Source organism: Mustela nivalis, assembly GCF_964662115.1.
Source record: "Mustela nivalis genome assembly, chromosome: 3".
NCBI lineage: Eukaryota > Metazoa > Chordata > Mammalia > Carnivora > Mustelidae > Mustela > Mustela nivalis.
In genome coordinates, this window is record NC_139022.1 from 35,735,928 (window position 1) to 35,755,840 (window position 19,913).

At 36.9% G+C, this 19,913-nt stretch overlaps 1 protein-coding gene across 5 annotated transcripts in view; it reads left to right on the plus strand.

Moving 5' to 3' along the window:
- AP3S1 (adaptor related protein complex 3 subunit sigma 1) overlaps positions 1-19,913 on the plus strand; it is a 78,173-nt gene that overhangs the window by 49,653 nt on the left and 8,607 nt on the right. For 3 of the 5 annotated variants that reach the window (XM_082725066.1, XM_082725068.1, XM_082725069.1), the window contains exons 4-5: positions 1,788-1,859; positions 18,765-18,872. In XM_082725066.1, the coding sequence (XP_082581192.1) occupies positions 1,788-1,859; positions 18,765-18,872 (180 nt within the window). The remainder of the gene's footprint in view (positions 1-1,787; positions 1,860-18,764; positions 18,873-19,913) is intronic. The other 2 variants (XM_082725067.1, XM_082725070.1) reach the window with 1 other exon arrangement.

Below are 19,913 nucleotides of genomic sequence, written 5' to 3' on the forward strand. Positions count from 1 at the left end.
GTCAAATCCAGCCTGCTACACCTTTTTGTTAAGTTTTATTGGAGCAGAGATTTGCACCTTGTTTATTATGTATCTATCTGCTTTTTGTTGCCCTCTAAACTAACATATTTACTATCTGACCCTTTGCAGAGGAAACTTGCCAACCCCTGGTCTAAGGCAATACTGATTATGGCTATATAGTGTTGATGTTGTTTCACCCATCTTACACTTCTGCACTGGTGGAAGGAACCTTGGTCTGGGGGGCTCTGTATAAATTGGCCTGAGGTAGGACCAGTTTAGCAAGAAGCCTGCTGTTTCCATTTTACTCTTGGTCCTTTGGGGTCACTTGTGAATAGAGTAAGCGTACACTTCAGTTTGCTAGGAAAAGCCCTGCTTTGCATCTTTTGTTCCAGGCTGTTACGAAATTATGATACCATTGCATACTATTATAATAATTACACGATCTTAGCTGCTCCCTTTTACTCTTCATGCCCCAGTTTGTCTGATAAATTGTGTGGTCATTCTGTCTGTGACAGTTAAATTTGAGAAGGGCGGTGGGCATAGAAGAGATAGTGACAACCTATGCAAGGTAGAATTTAAGAGATTAAGTTTTGAAAGCTTATGTCAGGGGTCTTCAAGACAATCTCACTGAGCCATTAGGATTCACAGGGCTCAGAAGTTGCTGTGCTCATAGTTTGGGTTTATTACAGTGAAAATAAACGGTAAGATAATCAAAAGCCCATGAGGGGTTGTCTGGAGAAAACCAAAGGCAGGCTTCAAGGTGTCCCTGCCCAGTGGAGTCATACAAGATGTGTTTAATTCCCCCAGAAGTGACATGTGGTAAGGTGTACAGTGTGCTCACAATCAGGGACCCTCCCCCAGCCTGTGTCCCCAGGATTTTTGTTGGTGGTCAGTCATATAGGCAGTGGTATATGTCACCATTGTGACTGACCTTGCTTGCTTACTTCAGCTTTAGAATCTCAGAGAAAAGGAGATGTTCATCCTAAATCACACTGTTAGCATAAACTCTCTGCTCAGACTAGTATTTGGTGCCGCCCAAGGACTCAGGCATGCCAAACACTCTTATCAGACAGAACTTTGCAAGGGTTCCAAGCTCAATTCCCAGGAGCTTGGTTCTCAGGAGCGAGCCCAGGGCTCATCTATGAACAGGCCATCTGGGGGGAAGGTGTAGGTTTTGAGCATCCTGTGCCTGCTGAGTTAACCCTTTCCCACATAAGGCCCTGCATGGTATTGAAGCCAGAGTTTGAACCCAGATAAGGCTGATTCCAAAGTCTTTGCTCTTTCCATAAATAATTTTGAGTGATCTTTTATGCTGAATTGCTAATTAAAAGCATTAGATGTGGTAGATACGTGGACTGCATGCATCTATACTGATAAATATTTCCAATAAGCTTTTTTTTCCTCCTCACATGAAGATAAGGAGCCTGTTTGAGTATTTTTCAGTGTTTTTTAAAGTAATGGTGCTAAGAATTTCTAGTTCTTAGTTACTTTCAGCAAAGTTTATTTTGTTTTGTGTGTTAATGTACTGAAATGTAATTATCATGAAGAATAATTACTCCTGTTATACTTAATACAATATCTGATTTAAAACAGAAATGGGAAAAAAAAGAATGGTTTTCATAATATCAAAATATTGTGAAAAAATTAAAAAAACAGAAATATGATAATAGATTAGAAAAGTGTTAGTTCACAGTTAAGAATTGTTTCCTTTCTAGATGATAGGTTTGAATGAATTTATACAGTTCTCAAGAGCATTTAACCTTTTTTTTTCTTTTCTTTTTCTTCAGGTATTTGTGGAAACATTAGACAAGTGTTTTGAAAATGTCTGTGAACTGGATTTAATTTTCCATGTAGACAAGGTACTTTCTATATTGTCAAATCTTCAAACCTTTTTATCTGAGAAAAAAATGGTAATTTATATTTCTCAAGGTAAAAATGGATTTAGCAAATAATGCTATTTTTATCCCTTTATTTATTTAGTATAAGTCATAAATTATTTTTGCTATGAGCCAGGCACTGTGCCTGGTGAAGATTCAGACCCTGCCCAGAAGAGCCACATCTCGAGGATGAAACAGTGGCATTAATAAGGAGCAGTGTGTTCAGTGTTCATGGGAACAGAGCTGACCTACCTGCCTTTGCCTGGGAGAGTGTGAATGGAGGAAATTACATTGAGGTTGGATTTTGTAAGGATTGTAGGTATTTCACTGTCGGAAATGGAGGATGACTCTAGAGGCAGTGAAAGAAAATACAGGTTTTGGAGGGGGAATTGGTATTGATCTGGTGGCTTAGTTTTAAAGTGCCTTTAGTGGGACAGGTTTTGTTTTGTTTTGTTTAGATTTTATTTATTTATTTTAGAGGGGGAAAGAGAACACATGTGTGAGCGAGCAGTGAACACATGCACACTGTCTTGGGGAGGGAGAGGGACAAGCAGACTCCACACTGAGTGTGGAGCCTGACGCGGGGCTCGATCTCAAGACCCTGAGATCATGACCTGAACTGAAAACAAGAGTCAGACCCTCAACCAACCAAGTCACCCAGGCACCCAGCACCATGAATTTGGGGCTTTGTTCTGAAGCACTTTAATATTTTAAATCAAGTGTTTATTGGCATTTATTGTTGCTTTGTTGAACATCGGTGGGGTGTTTGTTTGTTTGTTTGTTTTTGTTTTTTGCCAGATAGTTTTTTTTCCCTACATTATGAAGATTGGATTGGTAGGTAGGAGATTAAAGACAAGGGTATCAATTAGAAGTCTTTTGCAGTAGTCCAGAAAGAAGTGAACTAAAGCATTATAGTAGTGATGAAAAAAAGTGACTTGACAGGATGTGGTGGTCTGCTGAAAGCTGGAGGTGAGAGGAGGGAAGGGTGACTGAACTTTCTAGCCAGTATTACTGGGTACTGGTGAAAAGGAATTTTGGAAGAAGAGCGTCCACATATGCAGATTTTTTTCTGTATTAAGTTTATGTAATGTAATGGATTGTTTTGGAATGATTAAGCCATTGAATAAAGTAGTCAAATAATATGCTGAAAATTTTAGCAGAAAATCTGATTTTTAAAAATCAGCTTTAATTTACACATGTTAATTATATATGTAAATATACATAAGTATAATTTACACATGTTAGAATTCAGCAGTTGTGAGCATACCGTTATAACTAAGTCTTGGCAGATGCATAGAGTTGATGTAACTACTAACATGGTCAAGATGCAGTGCAAGGAAGGAATGCATTTTATTATTTGTGAACCATCAAAACAATGTCTTTATTATTAGCCAATCCTCTCGATCATAGTTCTCATTTACTAAATGATTTGATTTTGTGTCAACTCATTTTGGACAGAGAACTTAAATTTGATATTTTTAAGAATCGATTTTGAGTTTTCTACTGCTTTTCTCACATTATTGTGTCTTACACTTTTTCACACTGTTATTTTTAGGCATTAGGGTTTGCAGTATTCAAAGTTAGGTTTTGGTACAGGATTAAAATACTTTAAAAAGGTCTTTTTAGAATGACTGTTCATGGGCACCTGGGTGGCTCAGTCAGTTAAGCATCTGTCTTCCGCCCACGTCATGATCTCTAGGTCCTGGGATGGAGCCCCACGTCCAGCTCCCTGCTCAATGGGGAGCCTGCTTCTCCCTTCCCGTTCTCCCTCTGCCTCTTCTCCTGCTTGTGATTGCTTGCACTCTCTCTCAAATAAATAAAATCTTAAAGATAAAACAAAATGAATAAAAAAATAAAACGACTGTTCAGGGTACCCGGGTGGCTCAGTCAGTTAAGCATCTGCCTTCGGGTCAGGTCACGATCTCGGGGTCCTGGGATCAAGTCCCTTGCAGGGAGCCTGCCTCTCCCTCTGCCCCTCTGTCTCCCCAGCTTGTACTTGCTCTCTCTCTCTCTCTCAAATAAATAAAATCTTTAAGAGAAATGAAATGATCTTTAGAGATCATTAGCTTATGCAGTCAAGCAATTTCTTAAGAAGATTGAGGAATCACTGGTAAATGTTGTAGTAAGAGTGAAGTTTTCACATTTTTCCTAGAGAATAAAAGATTTCCTCAGTAGAGAAATTAAGCTCCACTCATCTACAGCTTTCATACATGACACAGTGTTTTTAAAACTTCCTTTTAGAAAACTTCATTTTAGAAAAATAAAAAAATGCACATAAGTGGAAAATAAATGAAAGTAATCTCAATTGTAAGATTGCCTAATGTTAGTGGAAAAACTGAGGCATATTAAAAATTTCTAAGTTTATTTGAACAAAAATTGATTCATACTGGGCAACACAAAACCATGGACAGTTAGGAATCCTTCCCAACAGGAGCCGGGGAGAGGCTTTTATAGAAAAGAGGCAGAAGCAAAGAAAGGGATTATCTGATTGATTATAACTCAAGCAGTTGTATTATTTGGGAGAGCTGAATTGACTATGATTGGTTGTCTTTAGGTTTTGACTTCTACCCTTGAGTCCTTTATAGGCATATGTTTTGGTTTGCTTACTTAGGGTGTTGGGGTGTTAGAACCACTGCAGTCTAATTGTTTAAATAACACTAGTGTTAACATTTTAGAGTATGTGTTTTTCTAGATTTTTTTGTACAAGTATGTGCAGAAACAAGTCTTCAAGAGAAATGGGACCATTATAGTATGTAGTACGTATAGTCTGTTCCTTTCACACAATAGTGTCTGTTTTAAAACCTGCAAAAACTAACCATATCTCTTCTTTGTGGGCTAAGTACTTGTTTTTTTTTTTTTTTTTTTTTTTTTTTCAGTGCAATGAGACAAAAAGCTTTAGGATAGCAGGAGTCAGAGACCAGTCAAATAGACCTTTCCTATGCCTACATGCTCTGTCCAGAACAACTCTAGTCTTATTTTAAGCCCTTCTAGAAAAGTAGGATTATTTTCAACTCTTAAGCAGCTCGGGATCTTACAACAGTCAGGAATCATTACTGGCTCAGCTCATTTTTCCTTAGGGTCTGCTGCAGAATTTTGCCAACAACCCTCAGCCTGTTTTAGGACTTGATTAATCCAAAAGTCACCCTGAAGTAGTGGGACAGTCTCCCTGTGTAAAATGGGTTTGGATGTGGAGACTGAAGATCGTGCACATACACTGAGAAAATCTGACCTGAAGGGTTTCTCACTCACATAACAAGGTTTCATAAGTAGCAGTAAAGTCATATTTCTTTGATTAAGAGAGCAAGGAAAGAGATCATAGTCATTAATAAAATTATAAACAGTAAAACATCTGACTTAAAAGATGGTGGATATATAAATAAAATTTGATCAACCTCATGGTAAAGTGAAAGTACCAATTTCAGTTATATCTGTTATTATTCAGGGCCCTATGTATGAATTGAATGAAGCGATCTATTTTAAGACAGAAATGATGGATTTAAAAGATACAGTTTACATAGGAAAGACAGGATCAATTCTAGATTATTTCTCTTTACTGTCAGTTTTCCTAACAGATCAATCAGTTCCCTAATACCCACCCAAAATGATTATTGTTCTTTTTGATTTTGTCTTGTTTGAGTTCCCTGTGACATAGGAATTTTAACATACTTGATTTATTTTAGTCCACTGAAGATATTACTCTTTTGGATGCTCACATTTTCCTGTGTTTATTCAAGGGAGAGCCCCTACACATTGTCTTCTGAGTCCTTCTGCCATTCCCTCACCTCCATGGACCTGATAGCTTTTCCTGTTCTGGTACAACTAGATGTTGCAGAACCCCTGTCTTCATTTCCTACTCTAGGCATGTTATCAGCTGTTCCTTCTAGGAGCCCTGATTCCTTTTAGTTGGAAATGGTATATGGAAACCATAGTATGGAGGTGCTCATAGTTATGAGGCTGGTCATTTTTTCCTAGGCGTTTTCTATGGACAGAACATCTTCCATGTTTCCTTTCCAGCCCTGAGTCAGGTATTTCTTTTCTTTTTCTTTCTTTTTTTTTTTTAATTTGACAGACAGAGATCACAAGTAGGCAGAGAAGCAGGCAGAGAGAGAGAGGAAGAAGCAAGCTCCCTGCTGAGCAGAGAGCCCGATGCAGGGCTCGATCCCAGAACCCTGGGATCATGACCTGAGCCGAAGGCAGAGGCTTTAATCCACTAAGCCACCCAGGCGCCCTGAGTCAGCTATTTGTTTAAGGAACCCTGGTTCTTTCTAGTGGACAATGATGTTTAGAAATGACAATCTCATTACCATATTTACTCATTGCTACCAGAGTAGTAGTATTCCTGGTTCTCTGAGCCAAGCTGGGAAATAGATGTAGGGGTGTGTGTGTGTGTGTGCGCACGCACGCACCCCCTAATCTCTTTCTATATCTTGTATATGTTTCAAAAATCATTGAGTTCTGCATAGTACCTTGGAATGTAGTGCAACACTACAGAATGTATTCTAGCCTTCTCCTTTTCTATATTTGCAACTTGCTACTTTGACAGTAAATGATTATTCTGATTATTCTCACTCTTTTTGTTCTCATTATTCCTGATGCATTTATTTATTTGCTCAGTTCATCCTTTCTTTAACCAGACTCCTAGTTGGGCCTTTGGAAAGCTTAATTCCAGACATGCTCATGTCTCAGACATGCCAGCACCAGCCAAAAGCTTGGCCCCAGACACACCAGACCCTATCCCCCTTGACTGCACAAGTTGTTAGAAAGTCAATTCTGATCAAAATTTACAATGAGTAAAATATTAAACAAAAACCATTACAGATGATTTGAAAAACAACTCAGTAAGATTTCTCAAAGACAAAAAAATGTCAAAATGGAAAATTCCAGTTTATGAATATATGTAAAAATATAGGTTACACATATCTGAATAGAAGGAAAGATAGAACCTGTTGTCCATAATGGAGCATAAAAAGACAAGCAAGGGGCACCTGGGTGGCTCAGTGGGTTAAGCCTCTGCCTTCGGCTCAGGTCATGATATCAGGGTCCTGGGTTTGAGACCCGCATCAGGCTCTCTGCTCATTGGAGAGCCTGCTTCCCCTCCGCTCCCTCTGCCTGCTTCTCTGCCTACTTGTGATCTCTCTGTCTGTCAAATAAATAAATAAAATCTTTTAAAAATTAAAAAAAAAAGACAAGCAAGATTGAAAATATGGAAGATGGTTTACAGGTCAGGAAAGATACAGCAAGAAAGGCCTAATAAACATTTATTCTTAGTTTCAGAAGAAGAGAGAAAGAACAAGGCTTATTTATAATATCTGGGTATCTAATAGCTGGGAATTTGCCAGAATTAAAGAAAGATACTAATATACAGATACAAGAATCATAAGCAGAATAAATAAAAATAAATCGACATTTAGACTCATGATAGTACAATTGAAGAGCAGAGAAAGAGCTCTTAAAATACCATTTAAAAAAAATTTTTTTTTTAAATTTATTTAACAGACAGAGATCACAAGTAGGCAGAAAGGCAGGCAGAGAGGGGGAAGCAGGCTCCCCGCTGAGCAGAGAGCCCGATGTGGAGCTCGATCCCAGGACCCTGGGACCATGACCTGAGCCGAAGGCAGAGGCTTAACCCACTGAGCCACCCAGGCACCCCAAAATACCATTTTTGATATGCCAGTTTTATTTCTGGATGCAGAAATAAAAGAAACATTACCTTCGCAAGAGCAGTGATAAAATTGGGAAATGATTTCTCAACAGCAACCACAGAAATTAGAAGACCTAGTTTTGAAAGAAAATAACTGTCCAACTGTAATTCTCAAGTCAAAAAAAGTACATTACAACAATTGTCAGAGAAAAATAATGGGAGAATTTGCTACCAGCAAGCCTTTACTAAAGGAAATTCTAAAAGAAGGTACATTACACAGAAGGAAATGTGAGATATAAGAAGTGATGAGTTAAAGAAGGGAGAACAAAGAAAGATGTAAATTAGTGGGTAAGGATGAAAGAACATTGACTGTTAAAGCACTTGTGGGATTAATATGAAAAGAATTTGTAGCATTAAAATACAGGTCACCAGTAACACATAAAGCAGGAACGGAAAAATCAGATCTTTTAATGAGCAACTCTGACTTTTATAATAAGCAGCTTTAAAAAAAAATTTCTTGATACTCAGCCCAGATTATAGAATAGAAAGTAGAACAGCTTTCTAGTTTTTAAATCAGACTTGACTATTTTGAATTTTCAGGTTTTGAGACACTCTTATTCAGTGCTCTTATAAAATGCATTGTGTGCCAAAATAGATATACTCTTACGTATTGCTTTGAATTACTTTATCCCTGTTGCTTTTCATTGGTCAGCAATTAGCAAATGTCTTCATTATTATTGATATGTTATATACTTTCCCTTTCTATTTTTGTCTTAAAAATAATATCAAAATTTTGATAAACTAACAAAATATACTCCCAATTCCTTTCAGAATTATTTTCAAAATTGTTATACTTTAGGATTTTCTTTCATGATATATATATATTATTGATATATAGATATATTATAATGGCATGATTTTGATAACATACTAGGAAAGAAACCAGTAATTTGGGAGGGATAGTACTCTTTAGCAGCAGAACCTGCTCAACTGACTCAGTCTTAAGATAATATTAACCAGAAGACTCTAAAACTGATTATTTTCTTAGCAAACACTTTAAGATGAATAATATTATCAACTCAAAGTTTTGATTTGTGCGACACTTTGATATGTCAGATATCCTTTTGGAGAATAATTATAACAAAATTTAAAAACATTTTTAGATTTAATGAAATTGTATCTTTTGAGAGGATCTATTTCTGAAGCTAAGCTTTTTTCTCTTTAATGTTGTTAGCACTGACACCAGTAAACCCCCCATTTTTTTACTTAAGTTTCTTCATTATAGCTTTTATTTTATTTAACAACCTGTGTGGGGCTTAAAATGATGAGAAAATACCATATGTCACAGACTCTTAAGATTACAGCTTTCTCTCACATTATAACACTTTTGAGATTGGGATTCATGTTACATTCTATAGCTTGTCATAATTTGATTGGCAGTATTTTTCCTTTTTAGTAGTATGTAAAATAATAGTTTCTTTTTTTAAAATTTAAAGATTTTATTTATTTATTTGACACAGAGAGAAAGAGACAGACACATTACAAGTAGGCAGAGAGGCAGGCAGAGAGAGAGGGGTAAGCAGGCTCCCTGCTCAGCAGAGAGCCTTATGCAGGGCTCCATCCGAGGACCCTGAGATCATGACCTGAGCTGAAGGCAGAGGCTTAACCCTCTGAGCCACCCAGGTGCCCCAAAATAATAGTTTCTTAAATAATCAGTTATAGCTTAGACTTGAAGAGTATAATACCAAAATGTGAAGAAAGTTCTTTTTACAGCAATTAGAATTATAACTACAGGTATTAATAGATTACTTGAGGTACATTGTTTAAAATTTTTATTAGCAAATATATATATATTAAAATTTTATTATCAAATTAGTAACAACATGACCAACAGAAGTATATAAATTGAACTTCTCTAACATAATTTAAAATAGTTGATCATTGGGGGAACTGGATGGCTCAGTCACTTGAAGTGTCCAACTCTCGCATGAGATGGAGCCCCACATGGGGAGCCATGCTCAGCAGGGAATCTGCTTGAGATTCTCTCCATCTCCCTCTATCTCTCCCCTCACTCTCGCTCACTCGCTTTCTCTCTCAAATAAATCTAAAAAACATGCACACAGAAAAACAGCCAGCAAGAACCTGTGTTGAAAAAAATAAAATAATTGATCACTTCATCATAAATGGCTATTGTTAATAATTTAAAAATGGTATCTAGGGCGCTTGGGTGGTACAGTCAATTGAGCATCTCACTCTTGGTTTCTCCTGGGATAGTGATCTCAGGGTTGTGGGATCAAGCCCTGCCTGGGGCCCTGCAGTCAGCACGGAGTCTGCTTGGGATTTCCCTTCCTCCCCCTCTCCCATTCCTGCATGTACTCACACACACACACACACTCACTCTATCCCTAAGATAGATAAATAAATCTTTATAAAAAATCATGTCTTATGGTATCTTTCTGCAAGGAGAGGTAAAGGAGGTGTTCCTTTCAAAACACATTTTACAAAATACTTACTGCTTAACACTCTGCAGGGTTATATGAAGAATATGCCCTTATCCCAATTCTCAAGTAGTTTGTAGTTATTTTAGGAGGATATGTGATATCTGACTGTCTGTTTATGTCTCTGACAGACATACAACCATTAAAGAACATTGTACTGTTAGTAAAATATTTTATTATTTTTAAATTACAATAATAATATTTATCTTTCTGTAGAAACAAAGAAGTCAAACAATACTAAGACTATATGATTAAACATTGAAGTTCTTCTTACCTTGTCCTCCTCCTTATATATACTCAGCCCCGTCCTACACTGTTTCCCTGAAGTAATTTCTTTTAATAATTTGGCTAGGTAGGCTTCTAGACTATTTTCCTATGTATTTTCAAGGATATACATAGTTCTCTTGGTTTAGTGATTGATAGAGTTTTGTTTGTTTTTAAAGATTTTTTTAAATTTATTTGAGAGAATGAGAGAGGGAACACAAGCAGGTGGAGTGGGACAGGGAGAAGCAGGCTCCCAATGCGGGGCTCAAACCCAGGAATCCTGACCTGAGCAGAAGGCAGATGCTTAATGACTAAACCACGGGGTGCCCCAGTTTTTTATTTTTTTTATTTGTTTTTATTTTGTACAGTGTGCTATGCCTGGCTTTGTTAACTTCATCTGTCTTTAGGTCAACCATATCAATACATGCATATCAGCTTTATTCTTAGGTGGAGAATTAAACAGAATGATATGCCACATATTACTTGACCACCCCATAGTCAGATATTAAGATAGTGAAAGTAAGAATACTTGGTGCAGAGGATTTCATTTCTAACATAAGTTATAGCAAAGTTAACTTTTATGCTCTGCAAACAAGTTACTGTAGAAAGGAATCTGTATAATTTGACCTTTTTTCCTTTCTTTGTCCCTTTTTATATTTGCTTCAGTCTAGTAGAGGGCTTGTTATTGTTAAAAAGTGAAATGTGTTTGATTTAGTCTTCATTTTACTTTCCAATGGTTACGTACGCTTTACTCAAACCAGGCTGCTGCTGTCCAGTAAGCCCTTTAAGTAAGTATTTAACAAACATGTGTGATGAGCACTGGGTAATGTCTGGAAGGTTTGAATCACTATATTGCACACCTGAAACTAATACTACACTGTATGTTAACTAATGGGAATTTAAATAAAAGCTTTTAAAAAAAATTTAATAAACATTTGTTTTACAAATGGAATACTAAAAATTGCTTTAAAAAAAACCCATATGGTTTGTTCTTTAACTTTTGAATTTTGAGATAATTGAGATAAATAATTTTGAAGAAAAAATTGTATATAATATTTTTTAGATACCCACAATGTACAATATATTTTATAAATAATAATAATATAGAGACCAGGTGCCTGGGTGGCTCAGTGGGTTAAAGCCTCTGCCTCCGGCTCAGGTCATGATCCCACGGTCTTGGGATCGAGCTTTGCATCGGGCTCTCTGCCTGCTTCTCTGCCTACTTGTGATTTCTGTCTGTTAAATAAATAAAAATAAAATCTTTAAAAAATAATAATAATAGGCTATTTGATCTTAAATAAGTTAGAGTAGCATTAAGCAAAAGTCTCCAAGTTCTGCACTGACACATCTTTGAGATAGAGTTTTTACTATTTATTTTTATTTCTTAAAGATTTTATTTATTTATTTGTCAGAGAGAGAGAGAACACAGGCAGGCAGAGTGGCAGGCAGAGGCAGAGGGAGAAACAGGCTCCTCTTGAGCAAGGAGCCTGATGTGGGACTCAATCCTAGGATGTTAGGATCATGACCTGAGCCTAACCCACTGAGCCCCCCAGGCATCCCAGAATTTTTACTATTTAAATGCATGAAAGTGCAGCACTTTGGAATACAGTATGGATGTTCCTCAAGACATTAAAAAAGAACTACCCTACGATACAGCAATTGCACCACTAGGTATTTACCCAAAGGATACAAAAATACTGATTCAGAGGGGCACGTGCACCCCACTGTTTATAGCAGCATTATCAGCAATAGCCAAATTATGTAAAGAGTCCACGTCCATCAACTGATGAATGGATAAAGAAGATGTGGTGTAGATATAATGGAATACTGCTCAGCCATCAAAGAGAATGAAAGCTTACCACTTGCAACAATGTGGATGCAGCTAGGAAGTATTATGTTCATCGAAGTAAGTCAGAGAAAGAAACATACCATATGATTTCACTTAACATATGGAATTTAAGAAACAAACCGGTGGACATAGGGGAAGGAAAAATGGAGGCAAACCGTAAGAGACTCTTGACTGTAGAGAACAGACAGTGGCTGGAAGGGGAGGTGGGTGGGAGATGGACTAGGTGGCTGATTGGCATTAAGGGGGGGACACTTGTGATAAGCACTGGGTGTTATATTTAAGTGTTGAATTACAAAATTCTGCTCCCAAAACAAGTATTACGCTTTATGTTAACTAACTAGAATTTAAATAAAAACTTAAATTAAAAAAATTTTTTAATATTTTAAATTAAAAAATTTAAATAAAATAATAACAAAAAAAATAAATGTATGGAGGGCGCCTGGGTGACTCAGTCAGTTAAGTGTCGGCCTTCAGCTCAGGTCATGATCTCAGGGTCCTGGCATGGAGTCCCATGTTGGGCTCCCTGCTCAGCAGGGAGTTTCCTTCTCCCTCTCTTTCTGCCCCTCCTGCTTGTGCACATGTGGTCTCTCTCTCTCTCTCAAATAAATAAAATCTTTAGGAAAAAAAATGCATGGAAAAAATGGCATGCTTGTCTTATCACTAACAAATATTCAACACCTTTGTGCTGCCTCTTAAACAGCTTCAGTATATGCATGACTATAGCCTTTAAATTATTCCTCTGAATTACTGCATGGTCACTCTTTTATTTTTACCAAGGGTTTTTTTTTTTTTTTAAATATATAAACATGCTAAAAGTTTTCAAAACATAAACAAAAATGATGAAGTGAAAGACCCATCTTTGTTCTCCCTCAGTCCTCCAGTTAGAATGGCCAAAATCTGGAACACTTGACAACACCTAGTGCTGGCAAGGAACTCTGATTCATTGCTGGTGGGAATGCAAAATGGCGCAGCCACTTTGGAAGACATTGTGGTGGTTTCTGACAAAACTAAACATGTTCTTATGATATAAGCCAGCAATCATGCTCTTTGGTGTTTATCCAAAGGAGTTGAAAATAAGTCTACCAAAAAAACCTGCACACAGATGTTTATAGCAGCCTTTTCCATAATTGGACATACTTGGAGACAAACAAGATGTCCTTCAGTAGGTAAATGACTAGAAAGTATTTGTCTTTCCAGGAACTTTCTGGGTATATCTGAGTGTGTACGTATATGTAATTTTTTTTTTTTTTTTTTTGTAAACCTCAGTGGGACCATATTATAGATATTATTCTGTCCCATTCACTTTTCATCTAATAATCTATATGACTGAGGAATCTCTAGATGTCTCATTTTTTTTTTAAAGATTTTATTTATTTATTTGACAGACAGAGATCACAGGTAGACAGGTGTGGTGGGGGAGGCAGGCTCCCCAAGGAGCAGAGAGCCCGATGTGGGGCTTGATCCCAGGACCCTGGGATCATGACCCGAGCCAAAGGCAGAGGCTTTAACCCACCAAGCCACCCAGGTGCCCCTAGATGTCTCGTTTTTAAGTGTGTGGTAATTAATAGTATACATACTAAGAAACACACTTTTTCTTTTTTTAAAGATTTATTTATTGGGGGTGGGGGCAGAGGGAGCAAGCGAGAGGGAGAGAAGCAGACTCCCCACTGAATGCTGAGCAAGGTGCCCTAGAGTCTTGACTATGAAGAACAAGCTGATGGTCCCCAAAGCAGGGGTGGATGGGAGGCAGAGGTGAAACAGGTAATAGGGATTGAGGAGTACACTTGTGATGAGCACCAGCTGTTTTAAGTAAATGTTGAATCACCATACTGTATACCTGAAACTAATATTATACCATATACTAACTGGAATTTGAGTAGAAACGTAAAACAAATAGTGTGGATTCACCATTTTACAGTTCTGTGGTTTTGTTTCTTTACTCTTACCAACAAAGTTTCATTGATCATTCTTGTACATAGACCAGGCACCAGTATCCTTTATTATTTTCTTAATTCACACCCTTATTTTCTTCTGCCTCTTTCAGTCCATTCTTTATTCTCTTGCAGAACTGTGAGTTTATGTGTATGTTACATGATCTCATTTGTATAAATTAGACATACCTTTACACACACATAACAAGTATATGCCTAAGAAGTTTTTGTGAATGATATGCAGGTTTCCCTTGTTGTCTAAAACGTAGAGTGTTCCTTTGAAACATTTTGTAAGCCAAAGTGATTTAAAGCAAAGAAGCAATTACCCTTTCACAGAAGGGAAAATTCTCTTTGGATTTCTTTCAGTTAGCAAAAGCAGGTATGAATGTAGGCCTTTTTAAAAAGTGAAGGGTGTACGGGGAACTTTGGGAAAGTGGGGGAAACCTGTTCAAGATAGAATGAACTGTGATTATCTTTGAATAGAGAGACCTAGAAGAAGTATGGAGTTGCGTAGATTGGACATATATAGTTAAAAACAAACAAAAAAGCAAAAATACATTAATAATGTGGTATTTGCTAGTTTTTTTAAAAAAATTAAATACCTATGAAAATTCAAGAAAAAGCCCATTCAACCTTTATCTTAGGTGAACATCAAAGCAATTTAGTAGATGAATTATATTTTAAGCATAATGTTACCCTTTTATTTCCATTAAAATCTGCTTTAAGTAAGAGATGCTTGAGTGGCTCAGTTGGTTAAGCGTCCGATTTCTGATTTCAGCTCAGGTCCTGATCTCAGAGTTGTGAGATCCAGCCCCATGTTGGAGTGCTGGGTGTGGAGCCTGCTTGAGATTCTCTCTCTCCCTTTCCCTTTGCCCATCCCTCTCTTGTGCACTCTTTCTCTCTCTCTCTTTTTAAAAGATTTTATTTATTTATCTGACAGACAGGGATCACAAGTAGGCAGAGAGGCAGGCAGAGAGAGAGGAAGGGAAGCAGGATCCCCGCTGAGCAGAGAGCCTGACTCGGGGCTTGGTCCCAGGACTCTGGGATCATGACCTGACCCGAAGGTAGAGGCCTTAACCCACTGAGCCACCCAGGTGCCCCTGCACTCTCTCTCTCTTTAAAAAAGAAATAAAAAATCTGTTTTAGGTAAAATTTATAAAACAAAATGCTAGAATATGTCAGCCTATGTGTTAGGGCTAAGCTAAAAGCAAAGCTTTTATCATCTTCTTTCTCTTACTAAGTCTGCTAAAAATTCCTCCCAGTTATTAGAATATGAAGTTTTCTTTCACTAGATAGCTTCTAAATGATCCCTCCATACCTTATTTGAATACCATGACCTTAATAATGTTGGATTCATCTCCCAATTGATAATTCTCATTCCTATATTGTTAATCTCTGGAATTTCTACCTCGTCACCTAGAATATATCCTTTTGGCATTTATTATATATTTTATTTTTAATAAATATATATTATATTTCTAATAAATGAGATTATGCTTAAGGATTTAGCTCACAGGCTAAATACAAATGAGATTTGTATTTTTTATTTTCTTGAGATTTCTGAATTTGCTTTCATAGGAGTTATTTTTACTTTGAGGACAAAATTACATCTTAGTCCTTATTAAGTTGACATATGTTCTTAGTATTTCTTGAGTATGACCCACATTTGCAGGCTACTCATATTTTAATACCTCTAACCTTTGTAAACATTTCTATAATACTGAAATATGTGGCTTCCACTAAAACACTAAACATGTGTTTCTGAGATTTCTGGAAAGGCAGTAGTAAATGTATAAGCCTGAACAAGATGGGGTTGGTGGAGTTGCTGTACTTTTTGTTTGTTTGTTTTAATTTTTATTGTGTTATGTTAGTCACCCTAAAATACATCATTAGTTTTTGATGCAGTGCTCCAAGATTCACTGGAGTTGCTGTACTTTTATCAGCATTACAAATTGTGCTTTCTCGTGAGAATTTGTTTTAAAAAGAAGAGGGTAGGGGCGCCTGGGTGGCTCAATGGGTTAAGCCTCTGCCTTTGGCTCAGGTCATGATCCCAGCATCCTGGATCAAGCCCCACAACAGGCTCTCTGCTCAGTGGGGAGCCTGCTTCCCCCTCTCTCTCTGCCTGCTTCTCTGCCTACTTGTGATCTCTGTCAGATAAATAAATAAAATCTTAAAAAAAGAAAAAGAGGGAAAGTTCTGATAAAACAGAAGTCTTAATGTCGCTGGCCGTGGGCTTTCTTTCTGAACATTTTTCCTCCATATGATTGAAGCCTGTTAGCTGTTGTAGGGTAATTATATTTTATCATCCAATCACCTTCTTGACCTTTAATTGAATCTTCATAGATTATGACTAAAAATTAATTTACTGTATCGATTTGATGTATTAGTTTAACCGAAGAAAGCAAAGAATGAGACTTGGGTCACTCAGACTTAGGTTTTAATTGTTCGTTTGCTACATACTTGTTTGTGTCTTGAGTAAGCTGGTTTATTTTCTTAACTGTTACAAAGGTTAATGTGAGAATTAAATAAAAGTGGTATTTAGTCACAAAAGGGATAGCAGTTAGGAGTGATGATATTCAGCACTAGTTTTTTTTTTTCTTAGCACTAGTTTTTTTTTAAAGATTTTTTAAATTTAATTTTTAAATTTTTTAATAAACATATAATGTGTTTTTATCCCCAGGGGTACAGGTCTGTGAATCGCCAGGTTTACACATTTCACAGCACTCATCATAGCACATACCCTCCCCAATGTCCATATCCCCACCATCCTCTCTCATCCCCCCTCCCCCCAGCAACACTCAGTCTGTTTTTTTAGATTGAGTCTTTTATGGTTTGTCTCCCTCCCGATCCCATCTTCTTTCATTTTTTCTTTCCTACTCCCCAAGCCCCCCACATTGCCTCTCCACTTCCTCATATCAGGGAGATCATATGATAGTTGTCTTTCTCCGATTGACTTATTTCACTAAGCATAATATCCTCTAGTTCCAACCACGTCGTCGCAAATGGCAAGATTTCATTTCTTTTGATGGCTGCATAGTATTCCATTGTGTATATATACCTCCTCTTCTTTATCCATTCATTTGTTGATGGACATCTAGGTTCTTTCCATAGTTTGGCTATTGTGGACTAGCACTAGTTTTTAAAACAATTGTGGCTTCTGGTTTTGTTTGCTAGGAAGAGTAATTTCTATCATTCTTTCTTCAAGGGTGGTATGTGAGGTGTCCATCTTTCCAAAATGAAAATTAGTAAATGATGTTAGGATTTAAAACTCATGTATACATTTGCATGCAGTCTTATAAAGGAATGGAAATTGAATTTGGTAATTACCTATTTAGCCAAAAACAGTTTTTGCTTAAAATAAAATTACTGGGGGCGCCTGGGTGGCTCAGTAGGTTAAGCAGCCCACTCTTGATTTTGACTCAGGTCATGATCTCAGGGTCCTGGGATGGAGCCCTGTGTCTGGCTCTGCCCTCAGGAAGGAGTCTCCTTGGAATTCTTTCTCTCATCTGCTCCTAACCCCATGTTCGTGCGCACCCTCTCTCTCTAAAACAAATAAATCTTAAAATAAAATTACTTCATAGTTTCTTTTAGGCTCAATGCTACATACTTTGCATCAATTTTTCTTTTTAAGATTTTATTTATTTGTCAGAGATAGAGGGAGAGAGTGAGCGAACACAGGCAGACAGAGAGGCAGGCAGAGGCAGAGGGAGAAGCAGGCTCCCTGCCAAGCAAGGAGCCCGATATGGGACTCGATCCCAGGACGCTGGGATCATGACCTGAGCCAAAGGCAGCTGCTTAACCGACTGAGCCACCCAGGCGTCCCTGCATCAATTTTTTTAATCCTTATGATGACTGGATGAGGTGTCTATACTACTTTTATCTCTATTTCACAGATAAGGTAACAGTTGTATGGGTGCTGAAGGGCATACAACTAACGCGTGGTAGAGTCAGTATTCATACCTAATTTCAGAGTCTCCATTCTTTATACCACCATGTTGTTTTTTAAAAATTATAACAAAGTATGCTATTCTGTGATACCCTAGTTCACCTTTGAGTTGGTGATTTTTGATTCAGTAACTACCTGTGAAAAAACACCTGGATTATATTTCTTCTCCCCAGTGGAAGATGCTATTTTTAGTCACTGTAAGATTGTATATTTGATGTTAAAAAAATCGAAGTATTACATATATGGAGGTATTTGGGACAAAAACATTATTAAAATACCCACAATAATAAGAAATTTTGCTTTATTTCAATCAGGAGCTTGTTACAGTGTCACATAGCTTCATTAAATGCCTTGAGTATAGAACAACTTAATAATTATTGGCCAAGAATCTGGCATAAAAGGCCATTGTAGATACTTTTTTAACGTTAAACTGGTTACAGCAATAGTTGGTGTTTATTACTCATTTACTTTGTTTTTAGCACTTCCAGGGATGACCTCATTTAATCCTTTCAACAGTCTAGGAGGGAGACACTATTAATATCTGTTTTAGAACCCATTAAACTAAGACTTAAAGAGGTTCTGTAACTGTCTCAGGCTGCATAGTAGTAGCAAACATGGATTGTAAGCCCTCCAAACTATTTTTATTTTACACTTCATACTTATGAAGTAGTCACAGCAGTGTTTGAAACAAAAGCTGCTGGAATGATGAAACATTTTTGTACTGAATTTTCTTTATAGTATGTTATTTTTCCCTTTAGGTTCACAATATTCTTGCAGAAATGGTGATGGGGGGAATGGTACTGGAGACCAACATGAATGAGATTGTTACTCAAATTGATGCACAAAATAAGCTGGAGAAATCTGAGGTAAGAATGGAAAGCTCTCTAGTTGATGGAGGTAGTAAGCATGATCATAAATTATGCATGATGTGTAGCTTTCACTGTTTGTCCTTCAGTATCACCCTTAAATACAGCTGATAGGCTTATTCAGTTTTTTAAAAAATTGAATATATGTATCTTAGTATGTTAAATGTTCTGTGACTACTAACTACCTGATAGTTTCATGTTCTCTTTTTTTAACCACGGTTATAACTGCCTTGGGTAATAAACACAATTCCAGATTCTTAATAGCTTAAAAAAGAAACTATGTGTTTGAATAATGAAATCAGTATTTGCTCTACAAAACCTTAGTAATCATCAAGGAAATCTTAGACCTGATATTTTAAAGATATATAATTTTGGTGTCACAGAACTATATCTGGAAAAGGAAAAGAGAGAAAATGGAATTCTCATGAGGAAGTAGTGTTCTACCTCGTGCTTTGCAAGCCTGAGTGAACACTGAAAAAAGAAATTCATTGCTTTAATCTTTTAATTCTGGATCCTTCCAGAGGTCACTGACAAGCTGGCTACGTATCACATATTTTATACAATGATACATGTGTTCATGGCTTTTTCTGTTTTCTATAGGAGGAAGATTTGGTTAGTTACATGTGCTTAGCTTTGTGCTGTTAGATGAGGTGTGTGAGGATCAACCAGCACCTGAGCATTGTGTAAAACCCTACTTAAGAATTTTCGTGACTCTTTCCTCAGTATTAGGCTGAGTATCAATAACAAGTATTGTAATTGAGCCACTGTAGTTCTTATTACTCTAGCAGAAGTTTAGAAAGATGAATGGTTTTGACATGTCATTCAGCACTATACTTGTTACCTTTCATAGTTATAGTCATAAATAAGACTAGAAAAATAAATTTTATTTATAATGATTAATACCAGCTCAGGTGCTTGGTTGATTTACAGTGACTATTACTATAAAAGCAGCAAGGTATTAAAAATATGCTAGTGTTAATTTATAGCAGGTGAGTTCTAAAGAATTTTTATCTTTAATTTTTGGCATTTTAAAGAATCAGT